This window comes from Rhineura floridana, chromosome 14 (genome assembly GCF_030035675.1).
Source record: "Rhineura floridana isolate rRhiFlo1 chromosome 14, rRhiFlo1.hap2, whole genome shotgun sequence".
Taxonomy (NCBI): domain Eukaryota; kingdom Metazoa; phylum Chordata; class Lepidosauria; order Squamata; family Rhineuridae; genus Rhineura; species Rhineura floridana.
Genome location: NC_084493.1, coordinates 20,047,222 through 20,074,078, shown reverse-complemented (window position 1 = coordinate 20,074,078; position 26,857 = coordinate 20,047,222). Strand labels below are relative to the sequence as shown.

The 26,857-nt window shown below is 46.0% G+C and overlaps 1 protein-coding gene and 1 long non-coding RNA gene across 7 annotated transcripts in view; both read right to left on the bottom strand.

Annotated features, from left to right (window-relative positions):
- Positions 1 to 17,490, bottom strand: part of LOC133370052 (uncharacterized) — a 65,155-nt gene extending 47,665 nt beyond the window's left edge. For 2 of the 4 annotated variants that reach the window (XR_009759057.1, XR_009759058.1), the window contains exon 1: positions 17,405 to 17,488. This is a non-coding gene — a long non-coding RNA (uncharacterized LOC133370052). Of the gene's footprint in view, positions 1 to 17,404 lie in introns of all 4 variants that reach the window. The other 2 variants (XR_009759059.1, XR_009759060.1) reach the window with 2 other exon arrangements.
- A 4,091-nt stretch (positions 17,491 to 21,581) lies between these two features.
- The window catches only part of CHSY1 (chondroitin sulfate synthase 1), a 118,799-nt gene continuing 113,523 nt past the window's right edge, over positions 21,582 to 26,857 (bottom strand). For all 3 annotated transcript variants that reach the window (XM_061595045.1, XM_061595044.1, XM_061595043.1), the window contains exon 3: positions 21,582 to 24,624. In XM_061595045.1, the coding sequence (XP_061451029.1) occupies positions 23,032 to 24,624 (1,593 nt within the window). In that variant the 3' untranslated portion in view covers positions 21,582 to 23,031. The remainder of the gene's footprint in view (positions 24,625 to 26,857) is intronic.

Sequence of the window (26,857 nt, the reverse complement as noted above, 5' to 3'; positions counted from 1 at the left end):
CAATTTCACATTTGAGTTCTTTGAGAACTCTCGGGTGGATGCCATCCGGGCCCGGTGATTTGTCAGTTTTTATATTGTCCATTAAGCCTAGAACTTCCTCTCTCGTTACCACTATTTGTCTCAGTTCCTCAGAATCCCTTCCTGCAAATGTTAGTTCAGGTTCAGGGATCTGCCCTATATCTTCCACTATGAAGACAGATGCAAAGAATTCATTTAGCTTCTCTGCAATCTCCTTATCGTTCTTTAGTACACCTTTGACTCCCTTATCATCCAAGGGTCCAATGGTCTCCTGCTTTGAATGTATTTATAGAATTTTTTGTTGTTGGTTTTTATGTTCTTAGCAATGTGCTCCTCAAATTCTTTTTTAGCATCCCTTATTGTCTTCTTGCATTTCTCTTGCCAGAGTTTGTGTTCTTTTTTATTTTCTTCATTCGGACAAGACTTCCATTTTCTGAAGAAAGACTTTTTGCCTCTAAGATCTTCCTTGACTTTGCTCATTAACCATGCTGGCATCTTCTTGGCCCTGGCGGTACCTTTTCTGATCTGCGGTATGCACTCCAGTTGAGCTTCTAATATAGTGTTTTTAAACAACTTCCAAGCATTTTCGAGTGATGTGACCCTCTGGACTTTGTTTTTCAGCTTTCTTTTTACCAATCCCCTCATTTTTGTGAAGTTTTCTCTTTTGAAGTCTTAGATTGTATTTTTGTCTTACAGTTTGCATCATTACTGGAATTCTATGGAAAGCAAATTGTAATACAACAAGATACAATATAAAAAATAACAGAAGCAATAAAAGTACAATTGAATTTCTCCCAGATCCCTAGTCTTAAGTTATTCAGGACTTTATAAGTCAATGTTAACACCTTAAATCAGGCTCAGTAGCATGCAGGCAACCAGTGCAGATTCTACAGAACTGGGGGAGGGGGAAGGAGAAGGGGAAGAGGGGGTCTGCCAACCCCTGAGGTAGGGTAGGGAAAGGGGAGGGAAGCTCTGGCGACACCTGAGTGAACAAGGCGAGAGATATGGCAAACCATGGGGGGAGGGAGGTGGGCTTTGGTGACCCAGAGGGGAGGGGGGGTTGGCGACGGTAGGGGGGATTAGCGAGCGAAGGGAGCAGGAGCACAGCACCTAGTATACCTAAAAGAGTGTTTCAGCCTTTGTATAGCCCACTGATCACTGCAGGAGAGGGCATCCTGCAGATACTGCTGTTACATACCAGGCAGGCATTGGCTTTTCAGCACTGTTGCAGACTTTCCTCTTTCAACCCAACTTTTACGTAGGGATTTTCTTTTTATCCCAGTTGGTTGGCATCTGTACTGGATTTGACATTGCTTTCATACATGTAGTTGTTTTAACTGTTGTTCAGTATATGCCATCGTTTTGTGGGTGTTTTTATCGTATTGGGAAATCGCTTCAAAGTGCTTCACAGGAAGCAATTCAAAAATGAAAGTAATTCATAATCTGATAAAATTCAAAGGTACAGGAGAAGCATAGCTAAGTTCCAGGTAAGCAGGTTGCATGCCAAGGTTTGGTGTGTGTTGTTTTGCTTTTTTTGTTTGCAAAATTTAGTAGTAAACTGTACTTGCATACATATAGAAAAAACGTGTCTTTATGTCTCTGTGTGTGTGTGTGTGTGTATTTCTGTTAAAGTGAAAATGGAAGGTGCATAGTAATCTGAAAACAGAAAGAGGTGAAAAGGGGAAGCAGCCTGTATCATGCAGCCAGCTTTTTTAAATAAAAAAAGGCGGGGGGGGAGAGAAAGGGAGACATATGTCTTTAGTTTCTTTGTCCCCAACTGGAAAGTTGCCCACTTCATTGTGCCACCCAATACACAGTAGCTCAAAGCAAATGCTGGCTATTTAACCCAAACAACCACTCTGCCTAGGCTTATCCTGTCAGATGCAATGGACCGCAATTGTCGTGTCCAGGTTGAGGCTCAGGAACCAGACCAGTTGATGAAAGCAAATCAGTTTTTATTAAAGTAATATCCAGACAAAGATTACGCCGTCTCATGAACTTTAACTACTAAACATAACCTGCGACATAGAAGAGAGTTGACAGAACAAGGAACCACTACTCCCCCTGTCCCTTAAGAAGGGGGCAAACGGGCGCGAATTCTCTCACTCAGCCTCAAAGTGCCCTCATCCACACCCCGCCTCTCCCCCTTCTTTTGCTGCCTCTTTTGCTGTCTCCTTGTACGTGGTGAAGGGGGTGCCACTGCCCCCTCCCCTTCTGAGAAATCTGACTCAGGTATGGGGGAAAGCGGGGGGTCAATGCTTAAACCATCTGGCTGTTTCTCCTTGCTTTTTCCTGGATCAGGAGGGGGTTGGATTCCTCCTTGCCCTCCCTCCTTCTCCAACTGCTCCAAGCTCAGAGGGGGAGGAGGCATGGGAAGCTCACGGTAAGAATCTGTGTCTGTTGGACATTCAAGGTCCTCACTCCCAGACGGTTCTATCTCTGAGATTCCCTCCCCCTTTTCTGCTTCTCCTTCACATGACTCTGTCCAAATGACCCCCTCCCTCTCCTCATCGTCTGAAACTTCAGGGCCCCAATCCTGCATCCTGACAGCAATAGACCATCAGAGGCGCTTTTGCAAAGGTAATTCTCTGGCCACAGTGCTTCATCCAAGAGCCACCTCCATTCCATGTCACACAGCCACTGGGAGAAAACAGCACAGGCCCCTCAAGGGCATTGAGCAGAACATTGGCCACCTGGGCTGGTTGGTTCTGCAGATCTGCCGGTTACATTTGCCATCCCATTTGTTTGGATTTCCATTGTTCCATACAGCCCTGGCATTTGGGCAGGCTTCCCACATTGGCCTCAATGAGCATGCACAGATATGCAGATCAGCAGGGCGCGCTTTTGTTTCCCACAACAGGTGGCTGCTCTTTCAAGGGACTGACGGGTGGCCAGGCCATCTATCACTGCTAGCTGGAAATAGGCGCTGGAAAAACGCCCCATCTCAGAGCTTTTTTTGCCACTGGCAGCTAAGCATTTCAGGGGAAATAAATGCATCCAAGGCACATCAAAACACTAGCAATATAGACAGCAGTTTAGTCTGGCTGAGCTTTAGAACAGAGCGGTTCTCAAACAGTGTCCTGAAGAACCTTATGTGCTTTCACAGCTTAGCAAAAGTCACTCAGTGAGAAGAACAAAGATGGCAGCTGAACTTCCCTGGAAGACAACTGGCCATTGCATAGCTGCAGGAGAGTGTTGACAGATTCTAGGGCACAGACCCTGTCATCACCATACATTTAAAGCACTATTATACTACCATTAGGAGTCACGGCTTTCCTCAAAGAACCCTGGGAATTGTAGTTTGTTCAGAGTGCTGAGAATTGTTAGGAGACCCCATTCCCCTCACACAACCTACAATTCCCAGAGTGGTTAAACAATCAGTCGCTCTTCCCAGGGAACTCTGGAAACTGTAGCTCTCTGAAGGGAATGGGGTCTCCTAACAACTCTCAGCACCCTAACAAACTACAGCTCCCAGATTCTTTGGGAGAAGCCATTAACTATTTAAAGTGGTAGGATACTACTTTAAAAGTCTGGTGCGGAAGTAGCCTAAGTCTCAGTTTAGGCAAGGCAAACGTAACATTATTGCATTGGTTCTTAACTTTTTTTTGGGGGGGGGGTCACAGCCACCCTTTTTATTTTTGAAAAACATACTAAAGTATTAAAGTAAAACAGAAAAACAACCATGTGTGGCTTTACACATAGATGCAAGTGTATCCTATAATTCAGTAGTACAGAAAAACCGAAATGGATCTCACATGCCAGAATGTCCCATTATGTCTCTGTCCCTCCAGGGCTCAACCATGAAGAGTCCCCTCCAACCTGCCCATAAGTTGTGATCACAGAGCCCTTTGAGTTGGATGAAAGCTATGGATCCCTCCCCTCCAAAAAAAATTCCCATAGACACATAGACACAAAATTTGCATACAATTTTTTGCATTGGAAATTGTTTTTTGTACCCAGTTCACAGACCCCCTGAACTGCCGGTTAAGAACCCCTGCTACGGTGGTTAAACCCCTAAAGGAGGTGTGGCTGGGGGCGGTCCCAAGAAGCTGACATAGACCATATTCAGCCCCACGGCCTGCGGTTCCTCACCCCTAGTTTATTTAAAGCCCTCATTTTGTTTATATAAATCGCAACACAAAATATATGCAAACAAGATGTTGAGAAACATCCAGCGTCACACAAGCAGACTTCCGCTCACACAGTGAGGTTTCCTTTTCCTCCTGTCCTTCCTGCAACCAACCACCCAAATCGCCTCCAGAGGCACCACTGAACGTCAACCAATTAACCCAGGAGGAAATTAACAAACATTTTCAGAAATGCACATCATCAGAACTTAGAATTTTTCTAATCATTTAAGGGTAAGGGCATTAAAAAAATCCCCTTGATAGCTGGGTTTGGGGTTTAAAAAAAGTAGTGTGTAACTTTCATAATGTCTCTTTTTACTGACTCATAACCATTTTTTAAATCAGCTGTTTACCCTCACATTACCCTTCTTGACAATGAGAGCCAGTGTGGTGCAATCATTAGAGTGTTGGCCTGTGATCTGGGAGTCCACGGTTTCAATCCCCACTCGGCCATGAAGTTCATTGGGTGACCTTGGGCCAGTCACCGACTCCCAACCTAACCTACCTCACAGGATTGTTGTGAGGATAAAACGGAGAGGGGAGAACCACTTTGGGCTCGTTGGAGGAAAGTGGTATATAAATGTTAATGATGATGATGATGATTTTACGTCAAGCTGGCACTGTCCTACAGAAACATTTGACCATGCATTTTACTCAGTTCAAGAAATGGTGGTGTCCACTAGCTTAGAAGACTGCAAAATAAAAAAAAAATGAAGTCAAGGAGGATAGAACGTATAGACAGCTATTAGGTATTACAGTGAAATAAAACCTCCATGTTCAGAGGCAGTTTGTTGTTGTTATGTGCCTTCCAGTCGATTACGACTTATGGCGACCTTATGAATCAGTGACCTCCAAGAGCATGTGTCATGAACCACCCTGTTCAGATCTTGTAAGTTCAAGTCTGTGGCTTCCTTTAGGGAATCAATCCATCTCTTGTTTGGCCTTCCTCTTTTTCTACTCCCTTCTGTTTTTCCCAGCGTTATTGTCTTTTCTAGTGAATCATGTCTTCTCATTATGTGTCCAATGTATGATAATCTCAGTTTCATAACTGAAAGGCAGGTGCTATGGGAAGGTGAGTTCCCTCGTGCCCTGCTCGGGGGCTCCCAGGGAGCTCTGGCTGGCTGCAGTTGTAAACCAAGGTCTACAAACAACAAAAACTTAAGTCTGATCCAGCAAAGTGATTCTTCAGTCAGTCAATTGTATTTGCTTAAAGACCACTGGTCATCACAAAAATACAGTTAGGTTGAGGTACACTTTAGCATAAAAAGTCCCCAGCACACTGGATTCCATGTAGTGCAATGATATTTTGTCTACTCCATTGGGGTGCTAAAGCGAACACAGAAAAAGCATATGTACTGTAGCATATTTATCCCCTTCCATCAACAAGTAACAAAACTTAAGACTGTAGTTCAGTGGTAGAGAATCTGCCTTGCACACAAATGGTCCCAGGTTCAATCCTCAGTTAGGGCTGGGAGTCACCCTTGCCTGACACCTTGGAGAGCTGCTGCCAGTCAGTGAGGACAATACTGAGCTACATGGACCACTGGTCTGACTCAGTACAAGGCAGCTTCCTAGGTTCCTGCCCTCCCTACAAAACAAAAAGGAAACTCTCTGAAGAATCCCTTTGAGAAATCTATCCTTAGGAAATATTATGCAAGGAGCAATGCTGTACAAAATGAACAGTATCTTCCACTTCTTCCTGGCTGCAAATGCATAAATGACAGTCTACACATATTCTAGCATATCTCCCATCTAAATTTTTTGTGGGCATAGTTTTGAAATCACAAAGCTGATTTAATGAGACACAGGTTATTCATTTGAAAACAAGAAAAACCACAAAACAGGCATAGCTTTTGCTTGTTTTGTATTCCACAACCCCAAAAACAAAGGAAATTAATCTTTAAAATTAAAAAAAAAATCAAATTTGGAGAGAACAGGAAATTCGGATTCCGGAATGCCAGCTCATCCTTAGCATGCCCTGTCTGTAGGGGCATTTTGTGACATGTGGTTGTTTAACCCAGAAGTTCAAAAGCTGTGTTTCTGGGACCCCAGGGACTCTCAGAAGCTTAACGGGGGTTTCCAGAAGAACAGGAATAGCAAACAAGCTTCCGCAAAAGACAGCTGCCCAGCATTCCATCATCTTCATTCTTACAATGTGCCACTGCAGGGGAGTTTTGAGGTTATCCTAGAGCAGTGGTTCCCAACCTTTATGAGCACGGGACCCCCTTTATAAGCTGAAAAAAATGTGTGACCCCCTCCCCCCAAGGAGGCAGGCTGGCTGCCAGGAAGGAAGGGGGAAAGCAGCCTTTCTTTGCAGGCTTGCTTCTTTTTGCTTCACAAAAAGCCCTCTCCTCTCATTCTAAGTAAGGGCGTTGGCGGTAGCGGCAGTGCAAGGAGATGGGAATCAGTGATAGTAATCCCCTCTTCTTCCTGGTAGCTCCACCCTCAGCCTCCTTTGGCATCTGCCATGTATTTTATAGGCAGATGCCTGCCCTTAGTGCGCCTGAAAGACACTCTGGCACTTCAGCAAAAGGCCTCTCCTCTCCTTTGGAGCAAGGGGGAGGTGTCATCTGCAGCGGCAGCGGAAAGCAGACAGTGTAGAGGGAGTGAAGACTTTTAAAATAATAATAATAATTAATTCATTTCTTTACAGTTCACGGCCCCCTCTGGATTACTTTGCAGCCCCCCTGGGGGTCCCGGCCCCCAGGTTGGGAACCACTGTCCTAGAGCATGCTCTCAGTGAGGGCCAGTGTCAGGATTCTGTATTCAGGCCCATACCCCAGAAAAAAAAGCAGAGGTGGCGATGGTGTCATTCATGTCTTTCAACTACTTATATGCCACTTAGAACCATAATCTTTAAGCAGTATACAGTAAGGTTATGAAAGAAATAACGAAGATAAAATCGGTGAAAATTGAACATAAAACCAAAAAAGCTACTTAAAATGCCTGCTGAAATAAAAAATCTTTGCCAAAGCAGCAGAATCGGTAGCTCTGTGAGCGGAGCAGGGATCTCTTAACAACTCTCAGCACCCTTAACAAACTACAGTTCCTGGGATTCTTTGGGGGAAGCCATGGCTGTTTAAAGTGGTATAAATGTATAGCGCATATGGGACCTTATATAGGGAGTTAGAGGTTGTTGTTTTTTACTTACAAGATCTGAACGGGGTGGTTCATGACAGATGCCCTTGGAGGCCACTGATTCATAGGCTCGCCATAAGTTGTAATTGACTTGAAGGCACATAACAAGAACAGGTTATTTAAAACCCAGATGTCTGTGCTTTAGGAGCACAAATCAACAGCTACTGAAGTCGTTGAAAAATCAGTAAGATGCATTCCTATTGGCCAGTCCCAGTTATTGCAGATGGGGTTCTAAGGTTGAGAAACAGTTTGCTGAAAGTCAGCTGAGTTCATGGCAATGCCAAGATTTGAATCTGGAACTTCTTACATGCTTTGCACTGATACATCTGTGCATTTTTGTAGCCCATATTGTAATATTTATTTCTCATTTATTTGTTAAAAAGGAGAGGGAAGTAGAGTGTTATAAATAAAAGCAAAACATTCGGTATAAAAGAACAAAAAGAAAAAGAAATATTTTGGAGAGTAACTTTTGCAAATGGGCTAACATAATAAAAGGCTTCAGAAGCCCTTTGAAAATCTGAATGCGCAGCACACTCCAAGGGCCATAAGATCTTAGGATGTTATCCTTCTGTCACAAGTTCCTTGCCTGTGGGCAGAATATGAATGCTGATTTTGTGGGTTGTTTTCTGCATGAAAAACAAGAGGTGACTCCTTTGATTTTGCTTCTGTTTGGGTCTACAAATTTAAATGAAATGGAAATGGACTGCCTTCAAGTCGATCCCGACTTGAATAGGGTTTTCATGGTAAGCAGTATTCAGAGGGGGTTTACCATTGCCTCCCTCTGAGGCTAGTCCTCCCCAGCTGGCTAGGGCCTGCTCAGCTTGCCACAGCTGCACAAGCCAGCCCCTTCCTTGTCCATAACTGCCAGCTGTGGGGCAACTGGGCTCCTTGGGACTATGCAGCTTGCCCATGGCTGCATAGGTGGCAGGGCACATAACCCCTGAGCCACTCACTGTGGGGGTGATCTTTAGCTGGCCCTTGACACCCAGGAGACACAAGCAGGGATTTGAACTCACAGACTCTGGACTCCCAGCCAGGCTCTCCTGGCTCTCAATTTCTGGCTATTGAGTATCTGATGTTAATTGGACTTCAAAACTTCTTTAAAAATGATAACCCACTAAAGTTCTCTTTAAAAATTGCTTGGTTTTATTAAATAATCTAAGTATGTTAGCCCTACAGTTGATCTCAAAACAAAATCAATGCCCTCTACAAATTAGAGGAGACTTTTCTATGTAAATGAAGAACCCATCTGTTCAAATAAGAATGTTTACACTCTACTTATATGTAAATTTTAGATTTGCACCATGGTTTAGGAAATACACAAAGTAAATTATTATTTGGTATAAGGGAAATACACAAAGTACTACCAGCTTGATTTAAAACAATGATTTTAAAAAATGCTGATTTAAATCAGCTCACCAAGGCCTATACATTTTGTAATGTAGATACTCATCCATATGTCACCATGAGATTTTTCAGCAAGTATAGTACACTTTCACTCAGCTGTCAAGGGCCTCCAAACATCAGCCCATTATTGTATCTTTCTATAAACAAAGGCAATTATTCTACGTACCCTAATTACCTAATCCCACAAGAGTCAATCTGCCTGCCTACATCGTCAAGAACAGTCACGCTAGACACTTTCATACTCCTGGGGGAATCAAGTAATCTAGATTTGTACTGGTATTCAAATCAAGATGGGCAACAAGCGAGCTGACATCACCAAGCTATCCCATGATCTCTTCCCTCCATTTCCCACCTATAAAACAGTAAATTCCTAACTTCATGGGATTCTGATAGGAAGCAAAGGTCAACTTCCTAACCCTGGGTGGCTGTTCAGAGTGAGGGGGAAGCACCCCACCCAGCAATGACATAATCACACACTGCTCTCAGTGGCTTGGCTATGAAGACTCCATGGAATTCTCTTTTCTATCCTTTTAGTGAAAACACTAAACAAGGACCTCCTAGCAGGGTCACTCAAGGTGGTATGGTCAGAGCTGAGACACCAGACTAAGATTCATCCAGACTCAGAGGAAGGCAATGGTAAACCACCTCTGAATACCTCTTACCATGAAAATCCTATGAACAGAGTATCCAAAATGAAGGCTATTTAAGGCCGCCCCGCCTGCTTCCCGCCATCCAGTTCAAATTTCGGCGGCAATCTCGGCAGCCGCAGCAGCAGCTTCGGCGCGGCGCGGCTCCTTTCGGCGGCAATTTCGGCAGCCGCAGCAGCAGCTTCGGCGCGGCGCGGCTCCTTTGCCGGCGCACGTGGGCCTCCCGAGGCTTCCTGAGGCCAGGGTGGCTGGGCGGCGGCGAGCCCCCCCCAGCCTCATTGAGAAACAGGGAGGCAGCGGCGGCTGGCACCAAGGCCTATGCGGCGAGGATCCTGGGGCAGTCACTATGAGGCGGCAGTGCAGGATCGGATCCAGCAGCGGCGAGGACCACAGGCTAGGCGGCCTTTGGCCGGCAACTTTTAAATTTAATTATTAATTTTAATTAACGCGGGGGTAGGTGGGGCACGACCCCAACCATCAATCCTTGCCACGTGCAGGGCAATTAGGCTCCCCTCCAGGATAATTGGGTGCCGGGAGGGGGTATAGAATAAGCAGGCGGGCCCCTTCACGTTTTGAAATCATGTCGTTTTGTAAGCGGGGCCCCTATCTCCCTCTAGTATGCCACCCAAGAAAGGACAAGGGGGGCCAAAAGGGAAAGGAAAGGCCCCCAAAGCAGGGGGGAGATGCCCACCCCCAGCGGCGGAGGGGGCAAGGAGTGGGGAGGGGCCACCATGGGCGGCCATATTAGCCAGGTTGGAAGCCCTAGAGCATGGCTCAGACCATCCTAGTGCACCTTGGGACCAACCTGTGACAGGGAAGGAGAAGGACCCACCACCCAAACGGTCTCGGGGGAAAACGCAGCGGCCAGTGAACAGTGCTGATGCAGGGGCTGTTGCTTCCATCTTAGTGCGACTGGATGTGCTGGAGGCCGGGCCCAGGGCTGAGGCGAGGACACCCAGCATAGAGCCAGGCGCAACTCCCACCTTGCAAGCAGCCCCAACAATGCAGCCCACACAAGGACCTTTGGCGGAAAGCACACAGGGTGAGTCCTCTATCATGCCACAACAACAAGGGCAGCGGCAGTGGAGCTGGGCCCCCTGGGGGTACCCCTACTGGCCCTTTTCCCCACCAGCGGTAACCGAGGAATATGGGGAGGCAGGGACTCCCGCCGGCAGGGGGGAGGTTACGCCACAGCAGCAGCATCCCCTAAGGGAGGCCTGCGAGCAGGTCTGGCACCTCGCTGCTGGGACGGCGATGGAAGGAGGGCATCAGCCCGCCCTGTCTGCCAACCCCCCTGCAGATATCCGACCCCCTGGGATCAGTCAGAGAGGGGGCCATACCTTTTGGGGAAACGTCTGCCCCACTGGGTTTTCATCTTCTGCCTGCTACGAAGGACAGAATATGGAGGGGAGAGTACGTGGACCTATTCTCGCTCTTGTACAGGGAGCCGGCTGGGAAGGATAAGGATAAAGGGGAACATGCAGAGCCCGATAGGCCCAAGCGCCGACGGGTAGAGCGCTCTTGGTCTAACTGGCTGCCTGCATTCCTTACGTACATGGGGGTGGTAATACAGAGGCAGCCTCATAGGGCCTTGGTACTGATCAAATACCTCGATATCATATATTGGGGCTACTCTGAGTTTCAAGGGACGGCATGGCTGGACTACGACCAGGCGTTCCGTATGAGGGCGGCTTTTGATACATCCCTCCCCTGGGACAAAAAGGAGGCTGACCTGTGGCTGCAATTTATGGCACATTCTAGACCCATGGCAGGTGATAGGGCGGACAGCGGCCATCTCTTGGCGCGCCAGGCATCAGCAACTGCTTCCCGCGGGCGTGCGGGGCAGGGGGTTCAACCCCACCTGCTTTGCTGGGAGTTCAGCTCGCGTGGCCTTTGCGGTCAGAGCCCGTGCAGGTTCAGACATGAATGTGCCATATGTGGGGGGCCCCATGCCTGCACTAGCTGCCCCTTCAGAGATGGAAACAGGGATTCGGCTGGTGCAAGGAAGACAGGGGCTGCAGGCGCAGCTCAGGGAAAGGGGCCCCAGCCCAATTAAAATCGCCGAGCTCCAACACTTACTCCACCTTTACCCCCTAGTCCAAGATGCCCAGTTTTTACTCGAAGGCTTCACAGTGGGTTTTCGGATCCCCTATTTGGGTCCCAGGCGACCTTTCATGTCCCGCAACCTTAAGTCAGTGGAAGGCAGGGAATCAGTTCTGAGAGAAAAAATTAGGAAGGAAGTAGTAGCTGGCCGGGTTTTGGGCCGCTTTGCTGCACCACCCATCCCCTCACTCAGAGTTTCCCCGTTGGGCCTCGTCCCCAAGAGGGCACCAGGTGAATTTCGCCTGATACACCACCTGTCCTTTCCACAGGGTGAGTCAGTCAATGACTTCATCCCAGCGGAGCTGTGCTCGGTCCGCTACACATCATTCGACTGTGCTGTGCGAATGGTCAGGGACTGCAGGGTTGGGGCCCTTATGGGAAAGTGTGACATCAAGTCTGCTTTCCGCCTCCTCCCGGTCCACCCACAGGACTTTGAGCTGTTGGGCTTGGCTTTTGAGGGTGAATATTACGTGGACAGGGCATTGCCTATGGGCTGCTCTATATCATGCTCTGTTTTCGAGCGCTTCAGCTCCTTCTTGGAGTGGGCGGTCAAGAGGCGCGCAGGCTTGCAATCAGTGGTACACTATTTGGATGACTACCTGTTTGCGGGCCCTGCGGACTCAGGCACCTGTAGGGCGTTCATGGCACATTTCGCGGGGCTGGCTGGGGAGCTGGGCGTCCCCCTCGCGGCCGAGAAAACTGAGGGCCCATCCACCGCTATCACGTTTCTGGGCATCGAGATAGATACGGTGGCCCAATGCTGCAGGCTCGCTCATGACAAGTTGGGGGCCCTCAGGGAGAAGATCTCAGAGGTGGTCAGTTCTAATAAGGTGACATTAGCCACTCTCCAACGGCTGGCAGGCCATCTGAACTTTGCCTGCAGGGTTGTAGCGCCCGGCCGTGCCTTCCTGCGGCGCGTATATGACGCCATGGCTGGCCTATCACGATCCTACCACCGCACACGGGTGGCAGCCGCTCTTAGGGCTGACCTGACAGTGTGGTCCACCTTCTTGCGGGAATTTAATGGGGTCTCCCTATGGAGAAGGGATCGCCTGTTGGAGGCAGAGCTACAGGTGCACTCCGATGCCTTGGGTGCCTTCGGTTGTGGGGTCATTCTTCATGACTCATGGTGCCACGGCAGCTGGCCGCAGGGCTGGACACTGGCTGGCCTGACCAGAGACCTGACGTTCTTGGAGTTCTTCCCCATTGTCGTGGCCGTACACCTCTGGCCCGACAAGTTAGGTAATTCCTCAGTCCACTTTTGGTGCGACAACCTCCCCACAGTGCACATTATTAACACCCTGTCCTCTAGAAACCCCAACGTTATGCGTCTGGTGCGAGCATTCGTGCTCCAATGTTTTCGCTATAATATTCAGTTCCTGGCACGCCACGTTCCGGGTATTGACAATAGTATTGCTGATGCTCTATCACGGAACCAGATGGAGAAGTTTCGCCAGCTGGCACCGCGGGCAAGGGCTCTGCCGGAGGTGTTCCCCCCAGCGCTATGGGAGATTGGAGGATTGAATCAGAAAGGGCCATAAGCCTTTCTGTGGCGCCCAGCACTTTGGCCAGCTACCAGGGGGCAGGTAGGGATCTATCAAACTTCAGAGAGTCCAGGGGTTACGCCCAGGAGTGGCCCATCCCGGTCGAGCAGCTTATGGAGTTCTGCGTGGAGGGGAAACGGAGAGGCCTTTCAGTCAGGACCATCAAAGGTAAGCTCTCAGGCCACGCTTTCCTAGCGAAGGCATGGGGCTTTCAGGACTACACGGGTGACTTTAGGGTGCGCCGGATGCTGGAGGGTTGGTCCCGCGAGCGCCCTTGCCCCCCGGATGCACGCCTCCCCTTTTCCCCGGAGCTATTGTTTGGCCTGCAGGGACAGTGGAAGCACTTGTGTTCTTCCCCTTTCGAGGCCCTGCTATATCATGCTGCGGCCCTCACTCTGTTTTTTGGGGCCTTCCGAATTGGGGAGGTGGTGGCGGCTTCTAAGATGGATAACTCCCTCTGAGCTCTGCTAGTCTCCGACCTCAGCTGGAGGGCAGAGCGGGCCCTCCTGCGGCTCAGGCGGTCTAAAACGGACCAGCATGGTAAGGGGCGCCTGGTGGTATTAGCCCCATGCCGGCAGCAAGAACTCTGCCCAGTAACAGCCCTGCGCGGTTTTGTGGCAGCGAGGGGGTCGCAGTCAGGGTACCTATTCATACATAGGAACTCCCAGCCCCTTACCAGATACCAGTTCTGGTCCGTGGCGAATGCCGCACTGGGGAATTTAGGCGTGGACCCCAGTAAGTTCGGGACACACTCCTTCCGGATAGGCGCGGCCTCCACGGCGGCCCTATTGGGCTTCTCTAAAGACAGGCTTCAGGCTGTGGACGGGTGGTCCTCGGACGCGTACAAGGCCTACGTTAGACCACTTGCTGACACACACGACGCCAGCGGCTAGATGTTGGCCCCCCCAGCCCCCCCTTTTTTTTGTTACCCAATGTCGTTGTTGTTTCAACAGATCGCTGGACAAGATCGGAGCAGCCACGCATCCTCCTATGTGGCCACAGTATGATGTTCTGGGCGGGCCGCAGGGCGGCGAAGTCTCGCTTTGGCACGCAGCTGGGGCTCAGTCAATGGGCCGCAGTGCGGTGGCTGGGACGTCGGGGGATGCATTGGGACGGGCTCCTGCCAGCCTTGTTTCAACCGGCTGTGGAAGTGGCAGTGCCCCAGGTGCTGGTGATCCACCTCGGGGGCAACGACTTGGGTCTGTTAAAGGGCAAGGCCCTAACTGAACAGGCATGCGGTGACCTCCGGGCCATTGCACGTCGCTGGCCGGGGGTGCACTTAGTGTGGTCAGACATCCTGCCGCGCAGGAGGTGGAATTGTGCCGGTGACCCACGAGGGATGGACAGGGCACGGAAAAAGGTGAACAGGCAAATTCAGAGGGCCCTTAGGGACTTGGGAGGTTCTGTCATCCACCACCCAGAGGTGGGCCACAACAAGCTTGAGCTGTTTCGGCCTGACGGCGTCCATCTTTCTAAGGGACCTGCAGAAGGGTTTACACCAGATTCTTATTGGGTGTGGGGTAAAGGGGGACTAAGCAGAGGCTTGTCCCCCTTCTGTGGCGAAGAAGTGCGGGGAAAGGTTAAAGGGAAAGGGCAGCTAGGTGACACCTTTAGGCACCTTTGGGGGTGACAGGCGGTCCGGAGGCCTGCAGCTCAGGGCTACACGGCCCGGGGACAGGGTACGGGCCGCCTTTGGGGCCAACGTGCCTCATCCGCTCGGAGTTTCAGGGCTCCGAGGGGCGGTGATGCGGGTTGGACCCCCTACACATCTTCAGGGTGTGGCTGGAGCTGGGGGGCTGGCACAGGGCAGCCCCAGGCTCAGGCAGGGCATGGTCGCCCGATAGCTGTTAACAGGCTTTGCCTGGATCACCAGAATGCTCCCGCCCTTAATCTCCCTTCTGCAGGTTCATTATTCAATTGATTCTGTTTAAATAAAGTGGCCCATTATTTACCCAAGCAATGGTGTCTGTGTTTTATTTCGGCAATAGGCCGCAATGACGCAGCTGGGTCAAAGCTGAATGGAAGCCCAAAGGCTGATGCAAACAGATGCAAAAGGAGAGTCCCGAGTTGTACAACGTACACAATAGGAACATGGAATGTGAGAAGCATGAACCAGGGAAAGTTAGAAATTGTCAAACAAGAAATGGAACACATCAACATTACAATACTTGGCATGAGAGAATTAAAATGGATGGGAATGGGACACTTTCAATCAGGCAACTACAAAATATTTTATGCAGGAAATGAGAAATTAAGACGAAACTGGGTTGCTTTAATAGTGAGAAGTGATGTAGCAAAAGCAATTAAGAGCTATAATACAAGGTCTGAGCAAGTGATATCAATGATATTAAATGGGAAACCTATTAACATAAGCATCTTCCAAGTCTATGCTCCAATGGCAAACACAGAAAAGGAGGAACTGAAGAGATTTTATGCAGAAGTACAGGAAGAAATTGATCACACACCAAAACAAGATTTTCTGATAATCATGGGGAATTGGAATGCAAAAGCAGGGAACAGAGAAGAACTAGAAATTGTGGAAAAATGGGGCTTAGGAGATAAAAATCAAGCAGGAGAAAGACTTATTGAGTTCTGTGAAGCCAATAATTTGTTCCTTAAAATCACATGTTTTGAGCAACTGAAAAGATGACTATACACGTGGACATCACCAATGGTCAATATAGGAATCAAATTGATTATATAATTAGTAGCAGAAGATGGAGAAGTTTCATACTGTCTGCAAAAACAAGACCAGGAGCAGACTGTGGTATGGATCATGAACTGGTAATACTGAAAATCAGAGTAAAGCTAAAGAATAACAACAACGCACTCATAATGCCAAAATACAATTTAAATAACATCCCAGAAGAATATAAAGATCAAAGAAAGAACAGATCTGGGGCTTTAAACTTAGTTGATAGTGAAACAGAAGAACTATGGATTGAAGTCAGAGACATTATCAGGAAAGAATGCAAAAAGACAATACCTCTAGTTAAAAAGAGAGAAAGACCTTAATGGATGACTGACAAAACTCAGGGGATCCCAGGGAATGCAGTAATTATCAAACTATTGCCTTAATATCCCATGCAAGTAAAGTAATGCTCAAGATTCTACAACAAAGCTACTTACCAAATATGGAGCAAGAAATACCAGATGTCTAAGCTGGATTTAGAAAGGGAAGAGGTACAAGAGATCATATAGCAAACATACGTTGGATAATGGAACGGACCAAGGAATTTCAGAAGAAAATCACCCCAAGTTTTATAGATTATAGCAAAGCCTTTGATTGTGTAGATTTTGAAAAACTGTAGAATGCTTTAAAAGAAATGGGGGTACCACAACATCTGATTGTCCTGATGCACAACCTATACTCTGGACAAGAGGCTACTGTAAAGACAGAATATGGAGAAACTGATTGGTTCCCAATCAGAAAGGGTGTGACACAGGGGTGTAGTTTATCACCCTATTTGATTAATCTATATGCAGAACATATCATACGGAAAGCAGGATTGTCCCAAGATGAAGGAGGTGTGTAAACTGGAGGAAGAAATATCAATAATTTAAGATATGCAGATGATACCATACTACTAGCAGAAACTAGTAATGATTTGAAACGAATGCTGCTGAAAGTTAAAGAGGAAAGCACAAAAGCAGGACTACAGCTGAACGTCAAGAAGACTAAATGACAACAGAAGACTTATGTAGCTTTAAAGTTGACAATGAGGACATTGAACATGTCAAGAATTATATAGCCACGAGAGTGGCTGTATGCTATAGCCAGTGTGGATTTTTCACATTCTGCAATGTTAAATTGAAAATACCCCCATGCCATTCTGATGCTTCCCATAAGCTCATTTCAAAACAAAACCTTACAAAACTTATAGTTCTGAACTCAGAAACACTTGCTTAACAACCCTCTCAATTTTCTTGGCGATACACAAAACAGAGAGAATAGAGTTCAAAGTCTGAAAAGAGAGAAAAAAACCCCAGAGCCCTTTTGGACTTTTTTTCTCTGAGAGTTCTCATAATCTGTTGAAATTCATTAAAAACAAAAAGGAGAGGCAAGCTCTGGTACCGAGTAAAATTTATTGTAGTGCTCTACGTGTTTCGGAAATACTTTCCTTCCACAGGAGCTAAAAACATTCAAACAAACTCAAATTAATGTCGTGGAGACAACGCCACGGTCTTAAACATAGCAGAGTACTTTTAGAGACCACATTCTGTATAAATCACTTAAAAAACATTTAAACTTTTTTCATTATGATATATCCCTGATCATTATCATCAGACTGGCATCTTATAAAACCATACTATATGGCTCAAATTGAACAAAATATTGTAATAGCCATTACAAAGCAGCTTAAACATAAAACTCTCTCATCCCCCCCAGAAAAACACAAAGACATTCTCCTGTGCTGACCTGTGGAGCTATATCTCCTTAGCTCTGTCAAAGCAATGATAATTCTTTATCCAAGCCCCACGCTGAACACAAACCAAACTTAAAAGCTGCTAGTATCCATACTAAGTATATAAATCAGCTCAGCTGCACAATCACCACACTTGTGAATTTCACTGATCCAGCTGGTACTTACAGTGACTAACTAGCATATACAGTTGTTACAGACAGCAAACCAAGTTTCACATAGAACCCTTGTTTCTTATTTTATTTAAGCTCAGAAAAATCCAGATCCTCATTTAATCCTAGAGGTCCCAGACTTTTCAGAGAAATGATCCAGAATAACTCTCTCTTGCTGAGTAATCTATTACCAAATTCTTCCAAGCTACACAGCAAGTGGATTGGACTGTGAAAGACCAACCCAAATTGTGTTTGCATTTTGACAAATTTGTAGGGCAGTACAATATCTGACAGGAGGTCAGTCTCTTGCTCACCTGGTGCATTCACTATAGCTGCCCAATTTCCCTGCTTTTTAAAGTTTTATAGAAATATCTGTGGGCTATAGGTACATTCTTAAACCGCAAGGTTTTTTGCCTATTAGTGAATTATCAATACCTTGGCACAGTCATTAACCAAACTGGAGACAATAGTCAAGAAATCAGAAGAAGGCTAGGGCTGGGGAGGGCAGCTATAAGAGAACTAGAAAAGGTCCTCAGACGCAAAGATGTATCACTGAACACTAAAGTCAGGATTGTTCAGACCATGGTATTCCCAATCTCTATGTATGGATGCGAAAGTCGGACAGTGAAAAAAGCAGATAAGAGAAAAATCAACTCATTTGAAATGTGGTGTTGGAGGAGAGCTTTGCAGATACCACTGACTGTGAAAAAGACAAATTAATTGAGTGTTAGAACAAATTAAAGCAGAACTATCACTAGAAGCTAAAATGATGAAACTGAGGTTATCATACTTTGGACACATGAGAAAACATGATTCACTAGAAAAGACAATAATGCTGGGAAAAACAGAAGGGAGTAGAAAAAGAGGAAGGCCAAACAAGGGATGGATTGATTCCATGAAGCCACAGACCTGAACTTACAAGATCTGAACAGGGTGGTTTATAACAGATGCTATTGGAGGTCACTGATTCATAGGGTCGCCATAAGTTGAAATCGACTTGAAGGCACATAACAACAAGGGAAAACAGCCACAGTTCATCTTATTAAAGTTGTTTTTCACAATCCCTTTATTGAAGAGTCAACACATTTATCTGTTATCTTGAGACTCACACTATACAGTTAAAGTAGTATTGTACCACTTTAAATATTCATGGCTTCCCCCAAAGAATCCTGGGAACTGTAGTTTGTTCAGCGTGCTGAGAGGTGTTAGGAGGTCCCCAATTCTCCTCACAGAGGTACAGTTCCCAGAGTTCCCTGGGAAAAAGGATTGTTAAAGCACTCTAGGAATGGATCAGGGCTGATGGGAATTGTATTCCAATATCCGGAGGGCCATAGGTACTCCACCCCTAAACTGAAGGTCTGGCTCATAAGTTTTCCTTTTTAGATGCTACTGGCAGGTCAAGATGGTCACCATTTCCCATTTCACCATCACTTGCCTCACCCAAAGGATACTTCAGTGCCTTTCAACACCTACCAGTCCAAAGTCAGGTAAGCCAAGACCACATATCTTTAGTTTCTCTGACTCAACAGGTCAGATCCCATCTAGGTACAGTTATCTGGTGCAGAAATGACAGAAAACCAGAAGCCAGAACCTTGTTCACAATCATTTTGATGCCATTTGTCTTCCCAATGATTCCCTGATTTATCCTTGGGTGGTTGTTGTTGGTTAAACACAATAATCTCCTGAGTGGTAACTTAGCAGACTGGTCATGTGTCAAACTCTTTGGGACAGTTTATGCAATCATCTGAATCAAGTAGTAAAGCTTTTCCTGGACTGGACCAGGTGGAGGGTTGCATGTCTCAATGCTCCCCCATAAAAAGAAAAAAAAAACCCTCAGCATTTCAGGTAGTAGGTAGGACTGAATACTTTGGTCTGACATGCTGATTTTCTATGCAATGGTAACCTCCAGGTTGGATTACTGTAATGTGCTCTATGGGGGCCTGTCCCCGAGGTTGGTCTGGAAGCTGCAACTGGTGTAAAATGCAGTGGGGTGACTGCTCGCTGGGGCAGGGTATCACCAACATATCACCCCACTGCTGAAAGAATTGCACTGGCTGCCCATTAGCTACCGGGTCAAATTCAAGGTTCTGGTTTTGGTGTACAAGCCCTATGCAGCTTGGGACCAGGATACCTGAAAGATCGACCTGCAGATACCATCTTATCAGGAGGTCCGTTCTGTACAACATAGGAAGCAGACCTTTAGTGTTGTGGCACCTACCCTTTGGAATTCCCTCCCCTTAAATATTAGACAGGCACTATCTGTGTTATCCTTTTGGTGCCTACTGAAGACGTTCCTCTTTCAACAAGCCTTTCAAGGAGAGACCTTATCCCTGTCTGCATCTGTGCTGGAATTGCTTTTTAACATGTTTTTAAAGCTTTTTTTAAAAAATATGTTTTTAAAGATGTTTTGGTTTAATACGTTTTCAAGTCTGTTTTTAAGATGTTTTAGAATGCTTTTAGTGTTTTGTTTGCCACCCTGGGCTCCTTCTGGGAAGAAGATATAAATTTAATTAACAACAATAACAATAATATAGTGCTAAGACAAAGGTTTTTTGTAAATGGAGGGAGAAGGGTAATAGCCCTCCCCCCCAAAAGGGATGAATTAATCTTCACTGAGGTGGGCAACTTTCAATGGGAGGAATTTAACGAATGTTATGATGTGTTATCGGTTGTATCCAATACTACTCCTACTCAGAGTAGACCCACTAAAATTAATGAACATGACTAATTTAGGACTATTAATTCCAATGGGCTTACTTTGAGTAAACCTTGAGTTGGATACAACCCAGTATCTCTGCCCTGGGACCACGTAGAGAAGAGCAGATTATAAATAAGTTAAATAAATAAATGTTAATCAATGGGGCAGTTATCTCCTCCCCCTCCTCACAAAAAATGCCCCTGGGATCAACATGACATTCTGGGACAATAATGTTGCCAGAGACTGAAACTGTAGCAAGACTTATTTCTTGCTTTTTAAAAAACAAAGCCCTCAGCTACTTTGTATTTAAGATTTTAAAAAATTGTTCAAATCCCTCTCCCCACCTCACCCCCAGGGCCGGATTAAGCTGAGGAGGGTTCCTAGGCTGATTCTGAGCCGCCCGCCGTCCCGTCCCCCCGCTTCACCTACCTTTCTACTTTTTTTGCGGCTGTGCGCACTATGTGTGCAGGTTTGCCATCAATCAAGATGGCACCTGAGGTTTCCCTAAGGGGCTGAAGCCTCTGCCGCCATCTTGGTTGATGGCAGCAATGTGCACGTGTAGCACGCATGCATGCCATCAACCAAGATGGTGGCAGAGGCTTCAGCCCCTTAGGGAAACCTCGGCCGCTATCTTGATTGATGGCAAACCACAAAAAACAGCAGAGAAAAAGGTAAGTGAAGCAGGGGGATGGCGGGCAGTTCGGAAGCTCTTGTCCCACAATCCACGGCTCCTGTCCTGCTTCCGCTGATCACGGGCCCCCAAGAGCTCCGGGCCCCTAGGCTTCAGCCTACTAAGCCTAATGGATAATCGGCCCTGCTCACCCCCAAAATGTCCCGATGCTACCCTCCTCTTTTCATAGTTCAGCATATCAGGCCAGTGGCCCATCTTGTCAAATATCCTCTTCTCACAGTGGCCAACCAGACGCCCATTATGAAAAGCCCACACGCAGGACCCGAGTGCAACAGCACCCTCCCCACTTGCGTTCCCCAGCAACTGGTATCCAGAGGCATACTGCTCCTGACAGCGTAGACAGCACATAGCCATCAGGGCCAGTAGTCACTGATAGTCTTATTCGCCTTCAGAAATTTGTCTAATCCTCTTTTAAATCAATCCAAGTTGGTAGCCATCACTGCCTCTTCTGGGAGAGAATTCCACAGTTTCAACTATGTGTAAAGAAGTACTTCCTTTCGTCCATCCTGACTCTTCCAACATTCAGCTTCATTGGATGGCCCCTGAGCCCTAGTACTATGAGAGAGGGAATCACAGCCAGGAATAAGGAGGAGGAGGCATAATACCAAAGAGTGCCGTAGAATAACATATGATTCATTCATTTTATTTTTCCTGCAGGGAAAAAAAGATTGTTACAAATGATTAGGTGCCAATATACAATTGTGCTTTGAACATAGGTTCTGGTGCCTTGTAAGGTTCAATGCAGAACAGCTTGTTTGTATTCAAATCAGGTGCATTGTATTTTGCAACGGCGTGTGCGTGTGATCACGTGCACATAGCTTAAAGCTTATGCTCTGTGCTTATGCAAAAAACAGTTTCCATTCTCTTTCTCAAACCTGAAGTTCAGTTTGGGGCCATTGGAGGCTATATCCAAGGTTCCAGTTACTCTTTTTTTAAAATTAAAGTAATTTTGGAAAAGAAAAAGAGAACACTTTAGAAAGACTCTTTGGAAATTGGTTTACTGCAAAGTAAGAAGATGTACACTAGCTTTAAACAGTACGAAAATGCAATACATTCCTAAGATATATAAATATTAATGACTAGCAGTTATTCAAAATAAAAAGACAAGAATCTAGAACAAAAGTTATTAAATAAATTAAAGGCCTACCCAATACAGACAGCAAAAACAAACTAATTAAGCAAAGGAAACACAGTAAATTGTTCCCATCAAAATACTGTAACTGGATGGGGTCAGAGGGGTGGGGAATGAACATTTCCCCAAAGCATTCAATTTGGAGTGTCTTGGTTTTAAGTTTGTTGCTTTTTATGGCAAAGATTTCCCCCCCACTATTAACTAAAATGTCGCTCTTTGCTATCAAGGCATCTCTACACAAGAGATCCAATTTAGAACTCAGCACCTGCTATGGAATTTTTAAACATCAGATCCATGTATGAACGAAGAAAGAAAATACTTTTTTTTAAAATGAAGTTACACACAATTAAAGTTGTGCTCAACAATTCCCCCTTTTTTCCAGTTGCTCGATATACAATGAGCAAAAAGGTACATTTTAAGGTTGAAATATCAACCAAATTGAATGATTCTTGTAAGCGAATTAACCAATACTGCTACTCTGTTTTCACTGTTCAAATATTATTTTTTAAATACAAGGAAGTATCTGTTTATGGTGTTACAATCCCAAGAGGGAAAAAATATTAAGCAAATCATTTGCACCACTTGGAATGCTCCTGGAAGAACCCAAAGAACTAAACAGGCCATAGGGCAGGCTGTGGAGTAAAGAAGATCTCTTTTCTTCTTTAAAGTCTGTTTATCAGAAATAGGAAATTTATTTCAAGTTGTCAGAAATCAGGCAAGTTGTATACTCAGCCACAGATATTTGTTCAAAAAGGCAAAGGTTGATCACAGTTTTGTTCAGAAAAAATGCTCAGAAGGTCCTGGTAAGAAAACGATGGTTTCTAAAATATACCCTTGTGCGGTTTTTATCTTAAAAAATCAACTATCAAAATGTTTTCCAAAAAAATAAATTAGGGCAATTAAAAAAACACAATAGGTAGTTTTTTTTTCTCCCCCAGCATTGCTGGATCTTAGGCTGTCCTCAGGGAACCATTAGCAATGCTGCTTCTCCCAAAGCTTGGTTCATTTTTTTGAAGCCACAGCTCAGCCAACTGTTGCGTAGACCCATATGTTGATGCTTTGGACCCCAAACACATTTTATACTGTTTTGGATCAAGATTGGGGTCACAAAAGACAGGATGATGTACGTGGACAACTCCGACCTCTTGGCTTCGGAAAGTCTTTAGGCCAGCCTGAACAACCTTGTTGAACAAGTCCACATCCTCAAGACCCCAACCTTGGATAGAGACATCAAAGCCACCAGCTTGAATAAGATCACCCTTGTAAATGCAAGCAATCCCAAAGCCATAGTTCCTCCAGAAGCCTGTTTTCTGGGTGAAGGCAAAATGATTATCACTAGGAACTTTTCCACTATAGACAATCTTTGGATCGTACTGGCTAAAAATGACTGGGAAATAAATTTGTTGCCCCAAAACTGTGTTGGCTCTACACCTCTGGAGAAACTCTGCTGTAAACACCAAGTCAACATCACAGAAAAACAGCAAAGACTCATTGTTAAACTGAGAGGATCCAACTTCTAGTGCCAGAGCCCGGGAGAACTCGCCAGACACCGGCAAGATCTGCATGTCCGCCTTGGGGTATTTCAGGCGATAATCTCTCATCAACTCAACCTGCCTTGCTTTGTCAGGATTGGAGTCCGAATTGAAAAGCAGGACAACCAATTTGACATTCTGATTTGGAATGAGGCAGGTCTTTTCAAAGTTCGCCATGAAGCGTGCAAACATGTCAAAGCGTCCGGACAGAGGAATCAAGATGTTGATCTTCTTGTCTTTGGGTTCCTTCTTCTCTGCTTTCGATTTACTCAGCTGGAATGGGACAAGCATCTTCAGAGAATTGGAGAGGAAAGACAGAGACCCTGAGTCCTGGTTGATTTTATTGGCCAGCTCTTTGGCATCCATCTCTTCATGCTCCATAAACTGGACTTTGCTAAAGGTCTGTTGCAGGTACGCATGCCTGCGGACAGGAACAGTCATTTTTTTCCCCTTGTGCTTCTTGTACAAGAGTAATAAATCGAGAACATACTCTGCCCCATACATTGGATTCACCCTGCGATAGCCATACTGTATCTCCTTGAAGTCAATGATCCGCCCTCTGGTCTTGGCATTTGCGTTGATCATCTCCATGACCTGCATAACAATGTCGTCCAGCGCCTCGCGCTGAGAGGAGTCCATCCCTTGACGAGGTGGCTGCCCGTCTGCAGCGGAATAAAGATACTTTCCTGTGAGGAACTCCCACTCCAAAACATCCTCCCGTTGGCGCGGCTGAAACCGCATGAAGGAAGGTGCTATTCCAAGCTGCAGGTCATCCCTGTGGACTTCTGTATTGCTGTATTTGCTCATGAGGACGATTTCTCGGTGCAGCTGGATGGTCCGATAACGTAGCTCTGCTATTTTGCGGCTCAACATGTAACTATGGAGCCTATATTGGTAGGGTGGGCTCTTGTTTGGGTGCAAGGTGATTGCTCGGTGGATCTTGCTATTACGGAGGTCTTTGATGTAACCTTTTTTGTTCTGTTCATAGTTTTCGTAAAAAAGCTGCTGCATCTAGGAAAACAGAAAAAAGAAGAGAGAAAGAATGTTACTATATAAGAATGGATAAAATAACCAATCACCCAACACATTGCTTAGATGAACAGATTTTAAGAGCTCTTCCCTGCTCTTTAAGCACAGGTTTTAGCAATATCACCTGCTACTTGAAAGGAATTAAGAGGATTATGGATTGTGGACCAGTGAAAAACAAACATCTAATACAGTCTAGAAATTATCATAACCTGTTTTACTGACAGCACCAGAGTGGCTGTATACTATAGCCAGTGTGGATTTTTTGCATTCCACAATGTTAAATTGAAAATACCTCCCATGCCATTCTGATGTTTCCCATAAACTCAAAACAAAACCTTACAAAACTTATAGTTCTGAACCCAGAAACGCTGGCTTAACAACACTCTCAATTTTCATGGCGATACACAAAACAGTCAGAAAGAATTGAGAGTTCAAAGTGTAAAAAGAGGGGGGGAACAGACCCCTTTTGGACTTTTTTCTCTCAGAGTTCTCATAATTTGTTGAAATTAATTAAAAATCAGCCATGTTCAGAGTACCTGTAATCCGTTACTGCCCCTGCCCCATACTCTGACCTTCATCTTCTGCAGTTTAAAAGTTTAAAATGCCTGGCTGATTTTTAATTAATTTAAGAAAATTTACACTGAACTCAATGATCGCGTCGGGCATGCTCAGTAAGAACCAACTGTCAGTGTTCTAAAAGCCAGACTCACAGCTGCTGGGCTTGCCTAGTCAGGGGGCCACGCCCACACCTGACCTTTATCTCACTTGAGACAGTCTTGGCTTCCCCCAAAGAATCCTGGGAAGTGCAGTTTGTGAAAGGTGCTGAGAGGAGACTCTTATTCTCCTGACAGAGCTCCAGTAGCCATACTGGTTTAACAGTCAGCTGCTCTGATTGAAGCTCTGTGAGGGGAACAGGGCGTCTGCTAGCAACTCTCAGCACCCTTCACTAACTACTCCTCCCAGGATTCTTTGGGAGAAGCCATGACGGTCTAAAGTGAAATAAAGGTCTGTTGTGGATGTGGCCAGGGACAGTTTTGGTTTAAATTTGGGTGGAAGGCTACATATGCCTGCTGTAGAATAAAAAGGTGGGGGAAACACTGAAAAAGAATGATACTGTTCACAATGTTTTCCTTTTGGAAAGGAAAGGGGCTTTCCCTCTACCCAGTGCCCACCCACCCAATCTCTTCCCCTCCCCTTCCTGCTCTTTCCCCAGGTCAGTTTCACTTATCCTAAACATTATTGCACAGAAATACAGTAGGGCCCCACTCATACGGCGGGTTATGTTCCAGACCTCCACCTAAAAGCAAAACCCGCCAAAAAGCGGAACTTCATCAATAAAATGGTGCCTGATGCCCAAAAAATGCCGTAAAAGTGGAACAAGCGCCATATGAGTGGGGCCTTACTCTAAAGCTGCCGTATTAGCAGAACGTCAAAAAGCGGGGCCCTACTGTAAATCCCACTTAACTCAAAAAGTATGCAAATGATCAAACCCACCCTCCCTTCTCCTCCCTCCCATCCCCTCCCTCTTGCCCCTTCCCTTGCTCCTCCCTCCCCTTCCCCTTCCCCTCCTCCTCCTCCTCTCCATGGTCAGTTTTACCTATCTTAAGCATGATTGCATGGGAGTAAATCCCACTGAACTCAATAAGCATGCAAATAATCAAACCTTCCCTGCCCTACTCCTTCCTCCCATCACCTCCCTTTCCCCCTTCCCTTTCCAATCCCCTCCTTCCCCCTCCCCCTCCTTCTGCTTTCCTCTCCCCTCCCTTTCTCCTTCCCTCTCCTCTCCCCTCGCCCATGGTCACTTCTACCTATCCTAACCATGATTGCACGAGAGTAAATCCCACTGAATTTAATAAACATGCAAATGATCAAACCTGCCCTTCTCCTCCCCCTCCTGCCTGCTCCCCTCCCCCTCTCCCTCCCCCTTCTCCCCATTCTCTGTGGTCAGTTTCACCTATCCTAAACATGACTGCAGGGGAGTAAATCCCACTGAACTCAATAAGCATGCAAATGATCAATACATTCTGAGCAAACTTGCACAGGATCCCCTTTCTTACCTCCTGGATTAAAAAGCAGAGAAATTCACTAATAGGCAAAAAAACCCTTGCGGTTTAAAAATGTACCTATAGCCAACAGATATTTCTATCAAACGTTAAATTGGGCAGCTATAGTGAATGCACCAGGGGAGCTTGAGACCTTACCTCCTCTCTGAGAT